Raw genomic sequence first — 17,808 nt, 5'->3', positions numbered from 1 at the left:
CAGAGGAAATAATATATATCATTGTATGTATCTTTTTCTAAATGATTTGAGAGTAAGCTTCAGATATGATCTATTTCAGAATTAGTCGGTGTACATTTTTATAATCAAGGATTCTCATATATAACCACAGTGTAATTATATAAAACAGGAAATTAATATTAACATTGACTCATTCAAGTAGTACTATTATCTAATCTGCAGATTTTATTCAAATTTCACCACTGCTTCCAATAGTGACCTTTATAGAAAAAGAAAATCTAGGATCATGCATTGCATTCGGTTGTCATGTTCCTTTAGTCTCTTGTAAGCTGAGATAATTCTTGAGCTTCCTTTTATGCTTCATGACATTGCTACTTTTAAGGACTATAGGCCAGTTATTTTATACAAAGTCCCTTAATTGGATTTGTCTCTTTCCTCACAATTATACTCAGGTTATTAATTTTTGGCAGGAAAATCACAGAAGTACTGTTGTGCTCTTCTGAATGCATCCTATCAGAAGGCGCATGATGTCTATCATTACTGTGATGTTAACTTTGATCACTGGGTGAAGGTGTTGTTTAGCACTTTTTTCTAAATGCTTAGCATTAAAAGGAGCCTTTTTTGTTGTTGCTGTTGTTGGAGCTCATTTAGAAGGGCACCACATGACAATGTAGTCATAATTTTTGGAAACAGAGCAACTTTTATCTTTTATAAATTGCTCATTTACGTTTAGTGGCATTAATGTGGCTAACATTACTTTTTTGGAATATATTAATAGGAGAGGATAGTTACTTTTGACTTTCAATGATTTACTTCATAATTTTAAATTTCATATTGATATAATAGGGCCTGCACCCTAGAATAATAGCAGAAGGATTTGAAGCTGCAAAGATAAAAGCACTTGATGTTTTGGAGGAAGTTAAAGTAAAAAAGGAGATGAAAAGAGAAATCCTCTTAGATGTGGCTAGAACATCTCTACGGACGAAAGTTCATGCAGAACTGGCTGATGTGTTAACAGAGGTATGTGATTAAAATTTTTGTATTGAGAATGAGTATAGCCTAACACATGATGATATTTTCTTTTTCCTAGAAGACAGCCAAGATTTGCATGTGATTCTTTTGAATGTACAACAAAATAAGGAGATAAACACTTACAGGCTTATGTATAGACATTAATTGGTCAGAATAGTATTTGTAGTTTTCCAAAAGTGTCATATTAACACTTATGTGACTTGAAAGTTGGAGGGAGTTGGCCTCCTGTAGATTATCTCCTATGGGTAGTATACTAGTCTAAACCTAGAGGTCCATATTTTGTTATAGAGTGATACATGAGGAAGTTGTTTTTGCAGTGTGCCTTGTAGTTAAGTTTACTACTTTTACGAAGCATGATTGAGCTGATATATAATATTCACATTTGGGAAATGTGTGTTTGTTTTCTTTTCTTCTAAAGGAGGAGCATATGTAATATACAGACAAGATTGGTTGGATATTTTAAGAAGGCTTTTATCAGGTGGTTATCATTTGATGACATCATTATTGTTCTCCAGCTTTGCAATTTCTAAAACTTGACCGTATTAAATGTATCAGAAATGATGAATTCATAGTAACCAAACTCATATTTATATCTCTAAAAGAAAATGGTGCTTCTGCACAGCAAAGGAAATACAAAGCAGAATGCTATCTTACTAATTTGAGAAATACAAATGCCAAATGGACTGAAACACCTGAGTTGCCTCTGCTTAATTCTCCTTCCCAATAAGAAAAGTATGGGAAATTGGATTAAAATCAGACAATTTCTTGCTGAGCAGAGTCAGAAGCAGCAGCTACATTTTCTGCTGTTGGAACACTCAAGTGGTTCAAGATCTCTGCTATTTAGGGCAGTCATTTTCTTTCTTTCTTTCTTTTTTCCTCTTTCCACATTTTTTATTGGTGCATTATAGTTGTATATAATGATGGAATTTATTGTTACATATTCGTACATGCACACAATATAATGATATAATTGGCCAATATCACTCCCCAGCACTTCTTCCTTCCTCCTTTCCTCCCACCTTCCTCTCATCCCTTCTTCCCTTTCCTCTATTGATCTCCCTTTGATTTTCATGAGATCCCTGCCCCCATCTTTTTCTTTTTCCTCTCTAGCTTCCACATATGAGAGAAAACATGATCCTTGACTTCAGTTTAACCTATGTTGCTTTATGAAACAGTGTCTAGTTTCATTCATTTTCCTGCAAATGATATAATTTCATTTTTCTTTATGGCTGAATAAAACTCCATTAGTATATTTCCACATTTTCTTTATTCATACATCTGTTGATGGACACTGTAGCTGTTGTGAATTGTGCTGCTCTACACATGGGTATGCATGTCTCACTATAGTATGCTGACTTTAATTCTTTAGGATAAATACCAAGGAGTGTATAGTTGGGTCATGTGGTATTTCCATGCCTAGTTTTTTTGAGGAAACTCCATATTGATTTTCATAGTGATTGTACTAATTTACAATCCCATTAACAGTGGAAAAGTGTTCATTTGTCTCCACATCCTCTCCTTCATTTATTATTATTTGTATTCTTGATGACTGCCATTCTGACTGGCAAAAGATGAAATCTCAGTGGAGTTTTGATTTCCATTTCCCTAATTGCTAATGATGTTGAACATTTTTTCATATATTTGTTGATCATTTGTATTTCTTCTTTTGAGAAGTGTTTGTTTAATTCATTTACCCTTTTATTAATTGGGTTATTTTGGGGGGAGATTGTTAAGTTTTTGAGTTTTTAAATATATTCTAGGGCTAGGGATGTGGCTCAAGGGGTGGCGCACTCGCCTGGCATGCGCGGGGTGCTGAGTTTGATCCTCAACACCACATAAAAATAAAATAAAGATATTGTGTCCACCTCAAACTAAAAAATAAATGTTTTAAAAATAAATATATTCTAGATATTAATTCTCTGTCAGAAGAGTAGCTAGCAGAGATTTTCAGTCATTCTAGAAGTTCTCTCTTCTCATTCTTAATAGTTTCCTTTGCTGTGCAGAAGCACCATTTTCTTTTGGAGATATAAAACCACTTATGTTCTTACTACCCAGTGACAACTTTGTCTTATTCTCTAGTAAGTGCCACAATTAAGTATTATGTTACTGCAGGTAAAATCTTCTAAGATATAGTGGGTTTTTTGTTTTATTTTAGGGTGGTTATACCTTAGCTCTTAATTTTCATAATCAGTTTTTTTTTTCATATTATTTCTGAGCTAACCATAATATATGTTGTGTTCTGGAGCCGGGGTTGTGGCTGAGTGGTAGAGTGCTTGCCTAGCACGTGTGAGGCCCTGGGTTCTATCCTCAGCAGCACATAAAAATAAAGTAAAGGTATTGTGTCCAGCTACAACTAAAAAAATAAATATTTTTTTAAAAAGATATGTTGTGTTCTGCTTTTAAAATTGCACAGCCCTGGGGAAATATAGCAAAATAAATGAGACAAGTTTTCCTGGCATGTCAATTTTACTTTACCATTTGGGTGGAAGCATTATTTTCACATTGAAATAAATGTGTGGCATGACCTGGAAACTTTTCATGGAAAAACATGAGACTGAAAAATGACATGTTATTATAGGCAGCAAATTTGAGCTCTTAGATTGTATTTCCTCCTTTTCTATTAAGGTACCCTTTGGTGGAAGAGGTTATATAGTGTTAGTGAGGCAGAAATAGCAGTGGCTTGACATTAACAGAGACCTGAATTCTAGTCCTGGCTCTGCTATCAGATCTTATTTTAAAACTGTAATCTCTTAGGTTCTCTCAGTTTCCTTATCTATGTAATAAAGGATTTGGACCTGATGATCTCTGTAGTTCCTTTAGACTCTAAAGTATCCATGCATATTATTTTTTTGTCAGTGTCTACAATAAAATGCTATTTGTTGGCTTTGCCTTATATTTTGAAACCTGAAGCCCTTTCTGTATTTGGTGATTGATTATGGGGGCCAGGGTTTTTTTTTTTTTTTTAATAGTCCAAATAATCAACTATCCTCATTCACTTCTCTTTCAGGCTGTGGTGGATTCCGTATTGGCTGTTAGAAGACCAGGTTACCCTATTGATCTCTTCATGGTGGAAATAGTGGAGATGAAGCATAAAGCAGGAACAGATACACAGTAAATTTTGACGATACATAGGTTTAGAATATTTGGTTTTCTTCAAATGTTCTTTCATTAATTTCACTAGTTGTTTTACCTCAACATTAGTCTATTCATTCAACATGCATTAACTAGTTCATGCCTTTCACTACCATGAGCCAGTTACTTTTTACTTTGAAAATTATTTTGAAGAAGTCTGGTTATTCGTCTTGCACATTTTTTGTGGAAAGAGTCTTGATTATTCATGTAGTTTTTTTGGGACAAGTTAGGTTTTTATACTTCTTTTTGAACCACTTTATTAAGTAATATTTTTTCCAGGAATTCATCCATTTTGTCTAAGTCTTTAAATATTTGACATAAATGTTCATAAAATCCTATTTGCAAGATCTATAGTGATATCCTTATTTTTCCTGGTGTTGTTTTATTTTTCCTTTTCGATAATTTTTTTCCAGGGATTGGTTTGGGTTTTGCTTCATAGTATCTTTCACCTTATTATTTAATTTCTTTTACTTTTTTGGAGATATTTTCTTCTTCTATACTATGTATTTTTTTCCTCCCTGCCCCTTCTTTCTTTCTTTCTTTTTTTTTTTTTGAGACAGTGTCTCACTATGTTTTCCAGTCTGGTCCAGAACTCCTGGGCTCAGTAATTTCTTCTGCCTCATCCTCCTGAGTAGCTGGGACTTCAGGTGCTTGCCACTGCACCCAATAGATAGCTACTTAGGTTATTAATTTTCAGCTTTCTATTCTTATAATGTAGTATTTAAGGTGTTAAATTGTCCTGAAAGTATTACTTAGCTGCATTCCTTAAATTTTGATATGTGGTTTTATAATTTTTATTCTGTTTAAAATATTTTCTAATGTCCATGAGGGGTGTGTGTGTGTGTGTGTGTGTGTGTGTGTGTTTCAGTATTGGGGATTGAACACAGGGCTTTGCATGTGCTCTACCACTGAGCTACATTTCCAACCTTCTTTTTAATTTGATTTGGAGATAGGGTCTCATAAAGTTGCTTAGACTGACCTCAAATTCTCTATCCTCCTGCCTCAGCCTCTTGAGTAGCTGGGATTACAGGCATGAACTATTGCATCTGGCACTGTGATTCTTAATTTCAAAATATTAGGGACATTTTTTGGTTTTTTTATTGATTTCTAGATTAACTATATTATGGTCAGAAACTATGTTCTATGAGATTTCACTGCTTTTTGGGGGGCAGGGGTACTAAGGATTGAACTCAGGGGCACTCAACCACTGAGCCACATCCCCAGCCCTATTTTGTATTTTATTTAGAGACAGGGTCTCACTGAGTTGCTAAGCACCTCACTGTTGCTGAAGCTGGCTTTGAACTGTCTATCCTCCTGTTTCAGCCTCCCGAGCTGCTGGGATTACAAGCATTTGCCACTCACCAATTTCATTGCTTTGAAATTTGTTTGACTATGCATTATGGCTGAGTGTATAGATAGTCAATTTTTGTTAATGTTACATGTACTTGAAAAAAATGTATGCTGCAGTTGTTAGGTACAAGTTTATATATGTCCAGTTAGATCAAGGGCATCAAGTTTGTTAATACTTTCATTTAGACCTTCTTATCCTTATTGGTATTTATCTGCTTATTCTGTCAATTACTGAAAGACATATGTTAGTATCTTTCAATGTTACTGTAGATTTGTATTTTTAGTTTTTTAAAATTTTTTAGTTGTTGTAGAGGGAGACAATATCTTATGTTTTTATTTTTATGTGGTGCTGAGGATTAAAACCAATGCCTCACACATGCTAGGCAAGCTCTCTACCACCGAGCTACAACCCCAACCCTGTATTTTTAGTTTTGACAGTTTTGCTTTATATATTTTGAGACTTGGCTTGGCTTGGGAATGTCACTCAGTAGTATAATACTTGCCTAGTATGTGTGAGGCCCTGGGTTTCATCCCTGGCCAAAAGAACCAAACCAAACCAAAACAAAAGACTGTCTTATTAAATGCATACAGTTTTTAAAGCATTATATTTTTGCAGTGCATTGAACATTTTTAACAGTATGAAGTGACCATCTTCTCTCTAGTAATGGCTTAAAAGTGTAATTTATCTGATATTGATATAGCTGTCACACCAGCTTTTTTTAAATTAGTATTTGCCTGTTATTTTTTAATGTTTTACTTTTAATCTTTCTCTGTTATATTCTACTTGATTTTTTACAATTTTTACTTCTTATAATGATGTGATATAATACAGTGTCTACATGATGAGATGAAGAGAAATGAATGATTTAGGCATTGTGATGTCGTGTTAAGCTACATATAAGCTACTATACCTTCTGATGATACTTAAGAAGGAGGATCATCTTCTTCTGGTAGATCACAGAGCCATGACAATGTCAATGGTCAGTGATCCTTGACAACTAAAAGAACTTTTGCTGAAATTTTTTGGAAGAACATTATAATCAAAAGTTGTTGTTTCTTTCTCATCAAGGTGTTGCTGCAGAAGCTAATACTTCAGTGACCATATAAGTAGCTTTAATGTTGCATTCCAGCTGAGGACTGTATTCCATAATTTTGTCCTTTAATGTCTGTGCCATTTAACACACTGGCAAATTTGGGTAATGTCCACATTGGTGATTCTGCTTCCCTTTCTTCTCCTCCTCCTCCTTCCTCCTCTACTTTCTCTTCCTCACCCTCATCACCCTCCTCTTCCTCTTCACTTCTTCCTCTTCCTCTTTTTCCTCCACTTTCTCCTTCTCATTGTCCAGGCTGGTCTCAAATTTTTGGACTTAAGTGATCCTCCTGCCTCATCCTCCTCAGTAGCTGAAACTACAGGCATGGCCACCACATCTGACTTAGCTTCTTTGTCTTCCTCTTTCTTTGTAGATGACTCAACAATCATCTAATCCCTCATTTGTTAATGCTAAACAGTGGTTGACAGCAGGTAACTGAGGCCATGGGTAATTGAAACTGAGGAAAGTGAAACTTCAGACAAGGGGACTACTGTACTTTACTTCTGCTTAAAGTTCATTCTGTATAGATTTCCTTTAGTGAAAGTTTGCTGGAGGCATATTGTTGTTTGTTTGTTTTTTTTTTTTTCCAGAAAATGCCTTTATTTCATCTTCATTCTTTGTATTTTACTTTTTTGTATATCGAACTAGATTCACAGGTACAGATGGTCCCTAACAGTTCAATTTATGATTTTTTAAATTTACAATGCTGTGAAAGTGATATGAATTCGGTAGTAACTATACTTTGAATTTTGATTTTTTCCTAGTAATCTGTGGTGTGATACCCTCTGCCATTGCTGGGCAGTGAAAGTAGCCACAGCTCCCCACCAGTGAACATTTAGGAGAGTAAAGGACAGATACTTTACAGTGTACTGTGGAGTAAACTATGATGTTGAGAAGGTTGGGAAAAGTAAATGTCATTTTTGTCTTACAATGATTTCAACTTTGATGATTTTATTGAGATAAAACTTTGTTGTAAGTTGAGGAGCATTTTCTTTGAGCTGATTGAAGGATTGTTATGCTGTATTCTGACTTCCATGATTGTTCTTAAGAAATTAGCTGTTTTTAATGAAATTTTTAATTGCCTAGATGATATAGACATATTTCTCTTTGGTATTCTACACTTTTACTATGATGTGTAGAATTTCTTTTTGTTTATTCTGCTTGGTATTTTCTGGGCTTCTTGAGTTTATGAATTGATGTATTTTATTTGGTTCACATCCATTACCTCCTGAAATATTTATTCTGCCCTGTTACCTGTTATTTTTCTTCAGTTAAACATATGCTTGATGTTCTTACTCTGTCTTCCATTTACTTTCTCTCTTTTGTGTTACATTACATACCCAGTATTTGGCTAATCTGTAGTTATTTATTTTGTAGTGACTTATTCAATTATTTTCTGTTGAGCAGTGGCTAATCTTTAAATCAATCTTTTGATTAGGAGAAATTTTAGATGAAGTATAGTCACTGAAAAGTAACACAATGAAGAGTGTTCCCACCATAATGGTATAGCTTGATGAATTTTCTAATATATCTGTATAATTAGCATTCATAAAAGAAACAGATCTCCAAGAACCTTCCCTTGGTATGTTCCCTTTCAGCCTTTATTTGTCAAGACTAACCTGAATTTCTATGACATAGATTAATATTACTTGTTTTATACTTGTCTAAGGGGAATCATAAAGCAGGTGCTTTTTTGATTCTGACTTTTTTTTTTAATTTGGTATTGTTTTCACTCATCTGAACTGTTCCATGTATAGTAGATCATTCATTCTCATTTCCTCTGTAGTATTTTATTGTTACTCTTGCAATCCATTCACTCTGCTAATGATGAGAAGTTAGGTAGCTTTCAATTTTGACCTTTATGAGTAGTGCTTCTGAAAACATTATAACATCCTTTTGTTAGACATATGGATGCATGTCTGTTGAGAGCCACAGCTGAAGGGGCCCCAGCAAACTTCCAGCTGCCAGCTGATTGGCTCCTCTGCATGATGCTCATTGGGCTGTTTCCCCGCCCTTTCAGACCACGGAGCTGCTCACTGGGGGACTCTTTTGGCTCCGCCCCTCCCACCCAGTCAATCGGCCTCAAGAGCAGGAGGAGTGTGTGTGTGTGTGTGTGGGGGGGGGGGGGTTGAGTGGCTTGTGGGAAGCTGGTGGTGGCAGTTGGGCTCTGAGGGAATTCCTGAAGAGCTCATGTGGTGCGGTGTATGTGTTCTAAAAATAAAGTTCATTTCTGCTTGATAAGTGGCTGGTGAATTGTGCCCAGCCAGACTGCAGCACATGTCTGTTGCTCCCTTGGAAAAAAAAAAAAAAAGTTTTGTTTTGTTTTTTTTTGAGCCGAGGTCTCGCTTTGTTGCCCAGGCTAATCTTGAACTCATGAACTGAAGTGATCCTCCAGCTTGCGCTTTCTGAGTGTTGGAATTGTAGGCATGTGCCACTGTGCCCATCTTGTTTGTAAAAAATTTAACGGTGGTGTATACATGTGTGTATTTCTTTATGTACTTACTTATAGAAGTTATATTTTGTTCTTCCTTGAATCTGCTTGTCACTTATGATTTTCTGTTCCCTGCGGATCTTTCCAAAATTACCTTTAAATAAACTCTTTAAAGCATAGAATTTATATCTGATAATATCTTAAATTTTGGCTTGTTTCAGGTGTTAATTATATTTTTCTAGTTCTTGCTCATCATGCTTTGTTTCCATATGTGCCATTCATTGCGCTTGAAAGAAGTATTTGTAAAAATAATTTCAGAGGCTGGGAGCAGTGGTGCATGCTTTTAATCCCAGCAGCTGGAAGGGTGAGACAGGAGGATCTCGGGTTCAAAGCCAGCCTCAGCAATGGCGAGGCACTAAGCAAGTCAGTGAGACTCTGTCTCTAAATAAAATACAAAACAGGGCTGGGGATGATGCTCAATGGTTGAGTGCCACTGAGTTCAATGCCCAGTACCAAAAAAAAAAAGAAAGAAAGAATTTGAGACCTAGGATGAAGGTGCCTTTCTGGAGAGAGGATTTGCATTCACTTATGTTGGGAGCCCAGGGACTACTTAAAATTTAAAGCTTGAGACTTTTTTGGCATATTCATTTGATATGAATTCTTAATGCCAGTTCATGTGAGGACTGATTATTTCTAGCTCATCCTTCTGTATGACCCTGAGTATGTAGCCTTTTGGGATCTAAGCTCAATGTGAAGATCTCCTATTAGACTCACCACTTTGGATGATCACTGGGCTTTTAATTTTGTCCCATTTCATTGTGAAGTTATTGGAACTAAAGTTTATATTTGTCTGGCATGTCAAATAACTTTAGAATAAAAATACCTGCAGTTCCTGTTTTGTTTTTAGTTTTGGTCTTGTAATCTACTATCTTGTACATGTTCAGTGTTGTTAAGTTTTGGTTTGTAATACAGCATTATTTAGTTTTTGGTCATAGGGTTGGTCCAAATTAGCCTACTGTTACTGAAGATAGCAAGTTCTTGATTTATATTTCAGAAGGATATCTGTAGTTGTTTTGTGTGGAGAATACACTTTAGAGCAAGTTGGAAGGTGGGGGAGGGGAAGAAACAGGAGAGCAATTAGGAATTTGTTAATATAGTTCAGGTTAAAAATGAAAATGGTTTAGTTCAGGGCATATTTTAGAAGGAAGAGGCAGTAGGATTTGGCAATGGTTCTGCGTAAAATGAGATAGAAATAAAAGTCAAGGGGTTTTTGCATGATCAGCTGGAAAAGTAGATACACTGTATCTTGCGATGGAGAAGAGTGAGAGGAACAAGTTTGGGGAAATAAATGAGTTCATTTTGGGGAATGTTATGTTTGAGATGCCTGTAAGTATCCTGTGGAGATGTTGAGTAGGCAGTTGGTGTGATGTTTGGAGTTCAGGATTGGACTGGAAATATGTATTTGAGAATCATCAATATATAGATGACTTAAAGCCATGAGAGTAAATGAGATCACCTGGGAGGTGAATAAAAATAGAGAAAAGAGGAAGTTTAAAGATTGAGGCTTGGGAATTCTAATGCCCAGAGTTTGAAAAGATGAAGATTCATAAAGGAAGCTGAGAAGCAGTGGTCACTGAAGTGGGATACCCAAGAGAGTAGTGCCCCAGAAACCAAAAGCAGAAGGTATGTTAAGGAGAGAAAAAGCAGCTTTGTTGTATGTTGCTGAAAGTTTAAGTATATTGTTATAAACTGAAAATTTATTGTTATATTTGGAAAACAGTTTTTGGTTTCTTTAATGAGAGCTGCTTCTAAAGAGGTAGAGATGAAAGTCATATTGAAGGTGAGCTCGAGAGAGAAGAGTTTGGAAGAAGTGGAAATGCAAATGTGGACCAACCAGAGGAGTTTAGCTTCAAAGTGGAGCAAAGAAATAGAAGAAAATACTGGAATGGAGCTCATGGAGAAGTTTTTGTTTTGTTTTTAAAAAACAAAAAAATGATGGGCTCTATCATAGCAAATTTGTATGCTGATAAGGATGTTCTGATAGGAAAGAAGAATTGATATAGGAGACAATGCCGGAACAAAGAGGGGAATAGAGTTCAATAAATAAGCAGAGAGATTAACCTTACAGAGGAGGATGAATACTTCATTCATAGCAGTAGGATTGCTAAAGGTAGTGATGGGACAATGTTTCTGTTTTCTCAAAGAAACAAGGTCACTTGATGAGAGTGATGAGACAGGAAGCATGAAGGAGGCTTAGAAAGTGGAGAACATTGAATGTTTAGTTTCTTCCTAAATAAAACATCTTCTCACTCAGGAGTTGTAGTAATCTAGTTGTATTAAACATTTGAAAACTTCCTTATAAGTACGTTGAATTATTTAAAAATAATTTCTTTAAGGTGTGACAAATATTGGTTTTCTAAAAGATTCTTAAGTAGAAATGCTATCCCCTAAGTGTGTGTAAATCAGTTTTACAAGTTATAAAAATGTGTACTTTAGAAAGAATATTTGGCAAACAGAAAAAAAGTGCCCCACTAAATTCCTACCATGAAAGCCTAGGGGGTTATATTTTTCCTTTTTAATGTCAAGATCCTTATTTCTTTATAAGTATAGTTACACTCATGCTTTAAATGCAAATTGTCATTCAGTGATTATCAACTATCTTGTAAATATTTTTCCACCTTATTATTATTTTGGTGCTGGGGATTGAATCTATGGGTCCTTTACCACCGAGCTACATCCCCAGCCATTTTTAAGTTTTTATTTTGAGATAGGTTCTCTCTGTGTTGCCCAAGCTGGCCTCAAACTTGGGATCCTCCTGCTTCAGCCTCCTGAGTTACTGGGATTAAGGTGTGCATCACTATGCCCAACTCTGTTACATAGTATTTGTGACCATCAAATAGTTGGGTCATTGCTGAGCAATATCCTATTGTTAGATATTTAGGTTAACAGTTTTAGTTGTTTCATGTAATTATCTTGAACAGATTTTTCCTAAGAGCTTCATTTTATACCTTCCTTTCATTACTTGATCAGTGGTATCATGTTTTTGAGCTGTAGAACTTAGAGAATAATTCTGGTTTGACTTTTCATTGTGAGTTCACAGTCATACTATGTTAAAATAGATTCTCTTTTCTGATTTTACTAATTATATGTTAGATTTTGAAGTTTTCACAAAGAAACAATGTGTGCCTTGGCTGTTTTGTATTTAAATTTGAGTATAATTTATGTCAAATTTTAGAGCGTATATTCAAAGTAAGAAACTGCATGTTTTAATAGGTTGATCCGAGGATTAGTTTTGGATCATGGTGCCCGTCATCCAGATATGAAAAAGCAAGTAAGAGATGCATTTATTCTTACTTGCAATGTGTCACTAGAATATGAAAAAACGTAAGTGATAATTTCTCTTTATAAATTTTTAAACTGTTTTTTCTAAAAGTGTTTTAAAATCTCTTCCCTCCCAGATTTCTTCTGTTTCCTTCTTTCCCTCTGTCTTTATCTTGTTTTTATTAATCTTTTAGAGAGGTGAACTCTGGTTTCTTTTACAAGACTGCAGAAGAGAAAGAGAAATTGGTAAAAGCTGAAAGGAAATTTATTGAAGATAGAGTACAAAAAATAATAGACCTCAAAGAGAAAGTCTGTTCTGAGACCAATAAAGGATTTGTTGTCATTAATCAAAAGGTGAGGAAAAAAAAACATTTAGATTTTAATTATTTGTAAGTTTTTTTCAGTATTTCTCAAAGTGTGCTTTATGGACCCTGAGGGTTCCAAGGACCCTTACAGGGACTCAGATGTTAAAACTATTTTTATATTAATAATCCTTTCACATTGTGTTGACATTTGCAATGCTGGTGCAAAAGCAATGGTAGATAAAACTGCCAGCACCTTAGTACAAATGAAGGCAGCAGCTCCAACCATCCTGGCAGTCCTCATCGTCTTTATGCCACACCACCACACACTTGCAGAAAAAAGAAAGGCAGTTTCATTTATGAATGTTTTGATCAAACGGTAACACTAGTAAGTTTTATTAAATTTTGATCCTTAATGCATTCTTTTATAAATCTTGAGTGATAAAATATGAAATACACAAAGAGAACTTCTACTAAAATACCAAAATGGGATGGCTGTCTTGAAGGAAACCCTTGAATGATTGATCTGTGAGCTAAACTAGTTACTTTTATTCATTTTTAGCTTGAAAGAATGACTGATTGACAAACTATATATTATTTAGATTTGGGTATTTGGAAGATTTTTCTGAGAAATGAATGAAGCAATTCTATCACTTCAAGGAAAATACCTGACAGTGTTTGTTGCCAGTGGTAACATATGAGTCTAATGTAGTTAAGTATCCTGTATATAATCAATATATTTTTTTAATATTTATTTTATAGTTGGACACAATACCTTTATTTCACTCATTCATTTTTTTACGTAGTACTGAGGATCGAACCCAGGGTCCCGCGCACACGAGACGAGTGCTCTACCGCTGAGCCACAACCCCAGCCCCAAGTTAATCAATATTTAATAAATGACTAAACATGCAGGATTTTTCAAAATAACACATAGATAAATAATGCATTTTAAAGTATAAGACCAATGTTTGAGCATAGTGATGCAGGCCTGTAATTCCAGTGACTTAAGAGGCTTGAGGCAGAAGGATTGCAAATTTGAGGCCAGCCTTGGCAACATAGTGAGACTGTGTCTCAAAATAAAAATTAAAAAGATTGGGGATGTAGCTTTGAGGGAGAACACCTGTGGGTTCAATCTCCCATATCAAAGCAGAGAGAAACTCAACTCACCAGATAAGAAATATGTACCTCAAAAGAAGACCCCCAATGACCCACTTCCTCTAGTCACACTCTACCTGCGTTCACTTAAACCACTTAGTTAATCCCCTAATCAATTCAGCTCTAAACACTTGCATTGTGTCATATGTGAGCTTTTGGGGGATATCTCACATCTAAACCATAACATATACAGTATCAGAGAAGAATACCTAGTTGTCTGAAAAGGCTTTTAGGGATTGAACCCAAGGGCATGTAAGTACTGAGCCATATTCCCACCCCCATCCCCTTTTATTGATTGATTGATTGATTGAGACAAGGTCTCACTAAGTTGCTTAGAGCCTCACTAAATTACTTAGGGCCTCACTGTGTTGCTGATATTGGCCTTAAACTTGTGATCCTCCTGCCTCAGCCTCTTGAGTCACTAGGATAACAGGCATGTGCAGCTGAAAAGTCTTTAAAAATATTTCTCTTTCCAATTTTTATCTATGTGGTGGGGCCAGAGTTCTTTATGTATCTGAACCAAAACAGCATATTATACCAAACCGAATGCAGAAACAAATATGAGAATCTACCTGTCTTTTATTTAGACAGACATTAAAGAGATTTGCAAAAATGTAAATCATTCTCATGTAAATCATTTTGGAAAGTATAGTAAATTTTTATTAAAAAAATATTATGTTAACATAAAATAGGTATATTATTTTAATGGTTATCAAATATTTTTAAATTTATTAATTTTAATTTATGATAAACAGATATAGCTCATATAAACAAAAGCTCTTTGGGTTCTTAATTTTTAAGAGTATAAAGTGATACTGAGATGAAAAAGTTTGAGAAATGCTCGTTTAAAATATGTTTATGCCTAGGAGAGTAGCTCAGTGGTAGAGTGCTTGCCTAGCATGGGTTTGATATACAGCACAGAATAAAGTTTACAATTTTTGTGTTATTTAATTATAGGGAATTGATCCATTTTCCTTAGATGTTCTTGCAAAACATGGAATAGTAGCTCTTCGTAGAGCCAAAAGAAGAAATATGGAAAGGTAAGCTTGTGCATTATACATCCCAACTTCTTTAAACAAACTGAAGTTATTCCATGTTTAATCCTTTTAGTTTATAAGTAAACATTGTTGAACAAAATAGTAGTGTACGAATTCCAAATTTTGTTCTTAATTTTAATAAACAGTTGAAATTGTAAAATTAGAGTCAAGTACAAGGAAGGTTTTCATATTTTTAAGAGAGATTTTAAAAACAATGCAATGGGATGTGATCTCACTTATATGTGGAGTCTAATAATGTTGCAGTCATAGAAGTAGAGAGAAAATCGTAACAAAGGCACACACCTGTAATCCTAGCAACTCAGGAGTTTAGGGTAGAAGAATTTCAAGTTCGAGGCCAATCTCAGCGACTTAGTGAGGTCTTAAGCAACTTAGTGAGACCTGTTTCAAAATAAAGAATTGAAAGGGCTGGGGATGGTAACTCAGTGATAAAGCACCCCTGGATTAAATCCCCAGTATGGTAGGGTGGGGTAGATAGGAGAATGGTAGTTTACCAGAGGCTAGGAAGTTTGGGGGTTTAGAAGATGTAGGTCAAAGTATACAAATTTCTGTTAGGAAGAATAAATTCAAGGATCTATTGTACAACATAGTGACTGTAGTTAATAATATACGTATTGTTGAAAATGCTAAGACTAGATTTTTAAGTGTTGTCACCATAAAAATGATAACTACGAAAGTTAATGCATCTGTTAATTAGCTAGATTTAGCCATTTTGCTGTGTGTGTGTGTGTGTGTAAAATTTCAAAATATCATGTTGTATGTTTTAAATACATTTATTTGTCAACTAAAAAGTAAACAAATTGCCCCCAAATAATATAACACAGCAACTATGTAATCTTCTATGTTAGATCCTTTCATCTTTAAGAAATTAGCCTTTATGTTTTCCATAACCAAAACTATGTAATTTCAGACTCTCTCTTGCTTGTGGTGGAGTGGCTGTGAATTCTCTTGAAGACCTAAATGCAGAATGCTTGGGACATGCTGGTCTTGTATATGAGTACACACTAGTGAGTATTTTTGTGAATAATTGTTATAGGGCTGGGGTTGTAGCTCAATGGTGGAGCGCTTGCCTAGCATGTGTGAGGAACTGGGTTCAATCCTCAGCACCAATAAATAAGTAAAATAAAGGTATTGTGTCCATCTACAACTAAAATAATATTTAAAAATAGTTGTTATAAAGTGAATACTAAGCCTTTTTAAAAAATACTAACTTTTTAATTCATATTTTGCATTTTGAAATCTATAGGACAGACTTTGCAATTTATTTACCTAAATATTTTTAAGAGTTCAAATACAATTTATTCATTTATTTATTTTTTTGGGGGTACTGTGAATTGAACTCGGGGGTACTCAACCACTGAACCACATCCCCAGCCCTGTTTTGTATATTTTATTTAGAGATAGGTTCTCACACAGTTGTTTAGAGCCTCGCAGTTGCTAAGACTGGCTTTGAACTCGCAGTTCTCCTGTCTCAGCCTCCAAGCCCCTGGGATTACAGGCGTGCGCCACCGCGCTCGGCCACAACTTACTTTTAAATATATTTTTAGTTATGCTTAAGAAAAATTCACATGAAGAATAGATTCTCATATAAAATAAGTCTTGATTTCATAATGACATTGAATATTAAAGTTATATCTGTGTGTGTGTCGGGGGGAGGAGGGTGCTGAGGATGGAACCTAGGGTCTCACACATGCTCCACAAGCATTCTACCCCTGAGCTATATCCCCAGCCTGAAATTCTTGTGTCGTTCTTTAGGGTGAAGAAAAGTTCACTTTTATTGAGGACTGTGTTAACCCTCGCTCTGTCACCTTGTTGGTCAAAGGACCAAATAAGCATACTCTTACACAAATCAAGGATGCCCTAAGAGATGGACTTCGTGCCATCAAAAATGCCATTGAAGATGGTAAGGTCTTTTTGTGATGGATATGGACCTCACATATTTTTTAATTAGTAATAAATCTGTCATGATATATATGGTATTTCAAAAGATAAGAATTGTTAGTATTTTTTCATTCCACTTTGGACCGTGTGTTGTTTGGGTTATAAATATTTTTACTGCTGGGCACAGTGGTGCATGCCTGTAATCCCAGCAGCTCAGGAGGCTGAGGTAGGAGGATCATGAGTTCAAAGCCAGCCTTAGCAAAAGTGAGGTGCTAAGCAACTCAGTGAGACCCTGTCTCTAAATAAAATACAAAATAGGGCTGGGGATATGGGTCAGTGGTTGAATGCCCCTGAGTTCAATCCCGGTATGCAACCCCCCTGCAAAAAAAAACAAACACAGAGTTTTCCTTTGAAATGTTCTTAATATTCTGCTGTCCTCCCTAATTAGTTTATGAAATGAAAAAGTACTTATAATGTCACTATTTATTTTTAAAAGTCTATTTGTATTTTATTAATTTTTTTGTAGTTATAGCTGGAAAGTATGCCTTTATTTATTTTTATGTGGTGCTGAGAATCAAACCCAGTGCCTCACAAGTGCTAGGCAAGTGCTCTGCCACTGACCTACAGCCCCAGCCTTAGAAGTTTATTTTTAAAAGCATGAAAATTTTTATAGCTAGAATTCATTCTGTTACCTCAGGTGCAGTATTATTTTATGAAAAAATTAGGAAGGAATATTAGCATTTATTATTTATTAATAATTTATAACCAACTTTCTTCTGAAAAGGATTTGGGGTAGATAACTTATTTAAAGTAGGATGATAGGCACATGAAAAGATGTTCAACATCACCAGTCATTAGGGAGATGAAAATCAAAACCACAAAGAGGTACTCTTTCTCAACCTCTAAGATGGCTATAATAAAAAAGCTGGACAACAGAATGTAGACAGAATGTAGAGAAACTGGAAACTGAATGCATTGCTAATGGAAAGTGTTGGAAGACATGTAGTTCCTCAAAAAATTAAACATGTAGTTACTGTATGACCGAACAAGTCTTAGGGATATATGTAAGAGGGTTG

General features: G+C 35.2%; 1 protein-coding gene across 4 annotated transcripts in view; it reads left to right on the top strand.

Moving 5' to 3' along the window:
- Cct6b (chaperonin containing TCP1 subunit 6B) overlaps nt 1-17,808 on the top strand; it is a 53,525-nt gene that overhangs the window by 22,722 nt on the left and 12,995 nt on the right. For 3 of the 4 annotated variants that reach the window (XM_046456094.2, XM_046456093.2, XM_046456092.2), the window contains 7 exons: nt 826-999; nt 4,019-4,122; nt 12,289-12,399; nt 12,531-12,690; nt 14,754-14,836; nt 15,762-15,858; nt 16,607-16,754. In XM_046456094.2, coding sequence (XP_046312050.1) covers nt 826-999; nt 4,019-4,122; nt 12,289-12,399; nt 12,531-12,690; nt 14,754-14,836; nt 15,762-15,858; nt 16,607-16,754 — 877 coding nt within the window. The remainder of the gene's footprint in view (nt 1-825; nt 1,000-4,018; nt 4,123-12,288; nt 12,400-12,530; nt 12,691-14,753; nt 14,837-15,761; nt 15,859-16,606; nt 16,755-17,808) is intronic. The other variant, XM_058583063.1, reaches the window with a different exon arrangement.

This window comes from Marmota monax, unplaced genomic scaffold (assembly GCF_021218885.2).
Source record: "Marmota monax isolate L192 unplaced genomic scaffold, Marmota_monax_Labrador192_F-V1.1 WCK01_AAM20220418_F8-fsc00317, whole genome shotgun sequence".
Lineage (NCBI taxonomy): Eukaryota > Metazoa > Chordata > Mammalia > Rodentia > Sciuridae > Marmota > Marmota monax.
This window is presented reverse-complemented; position numbering and strand designations above follow the sequence as displayed.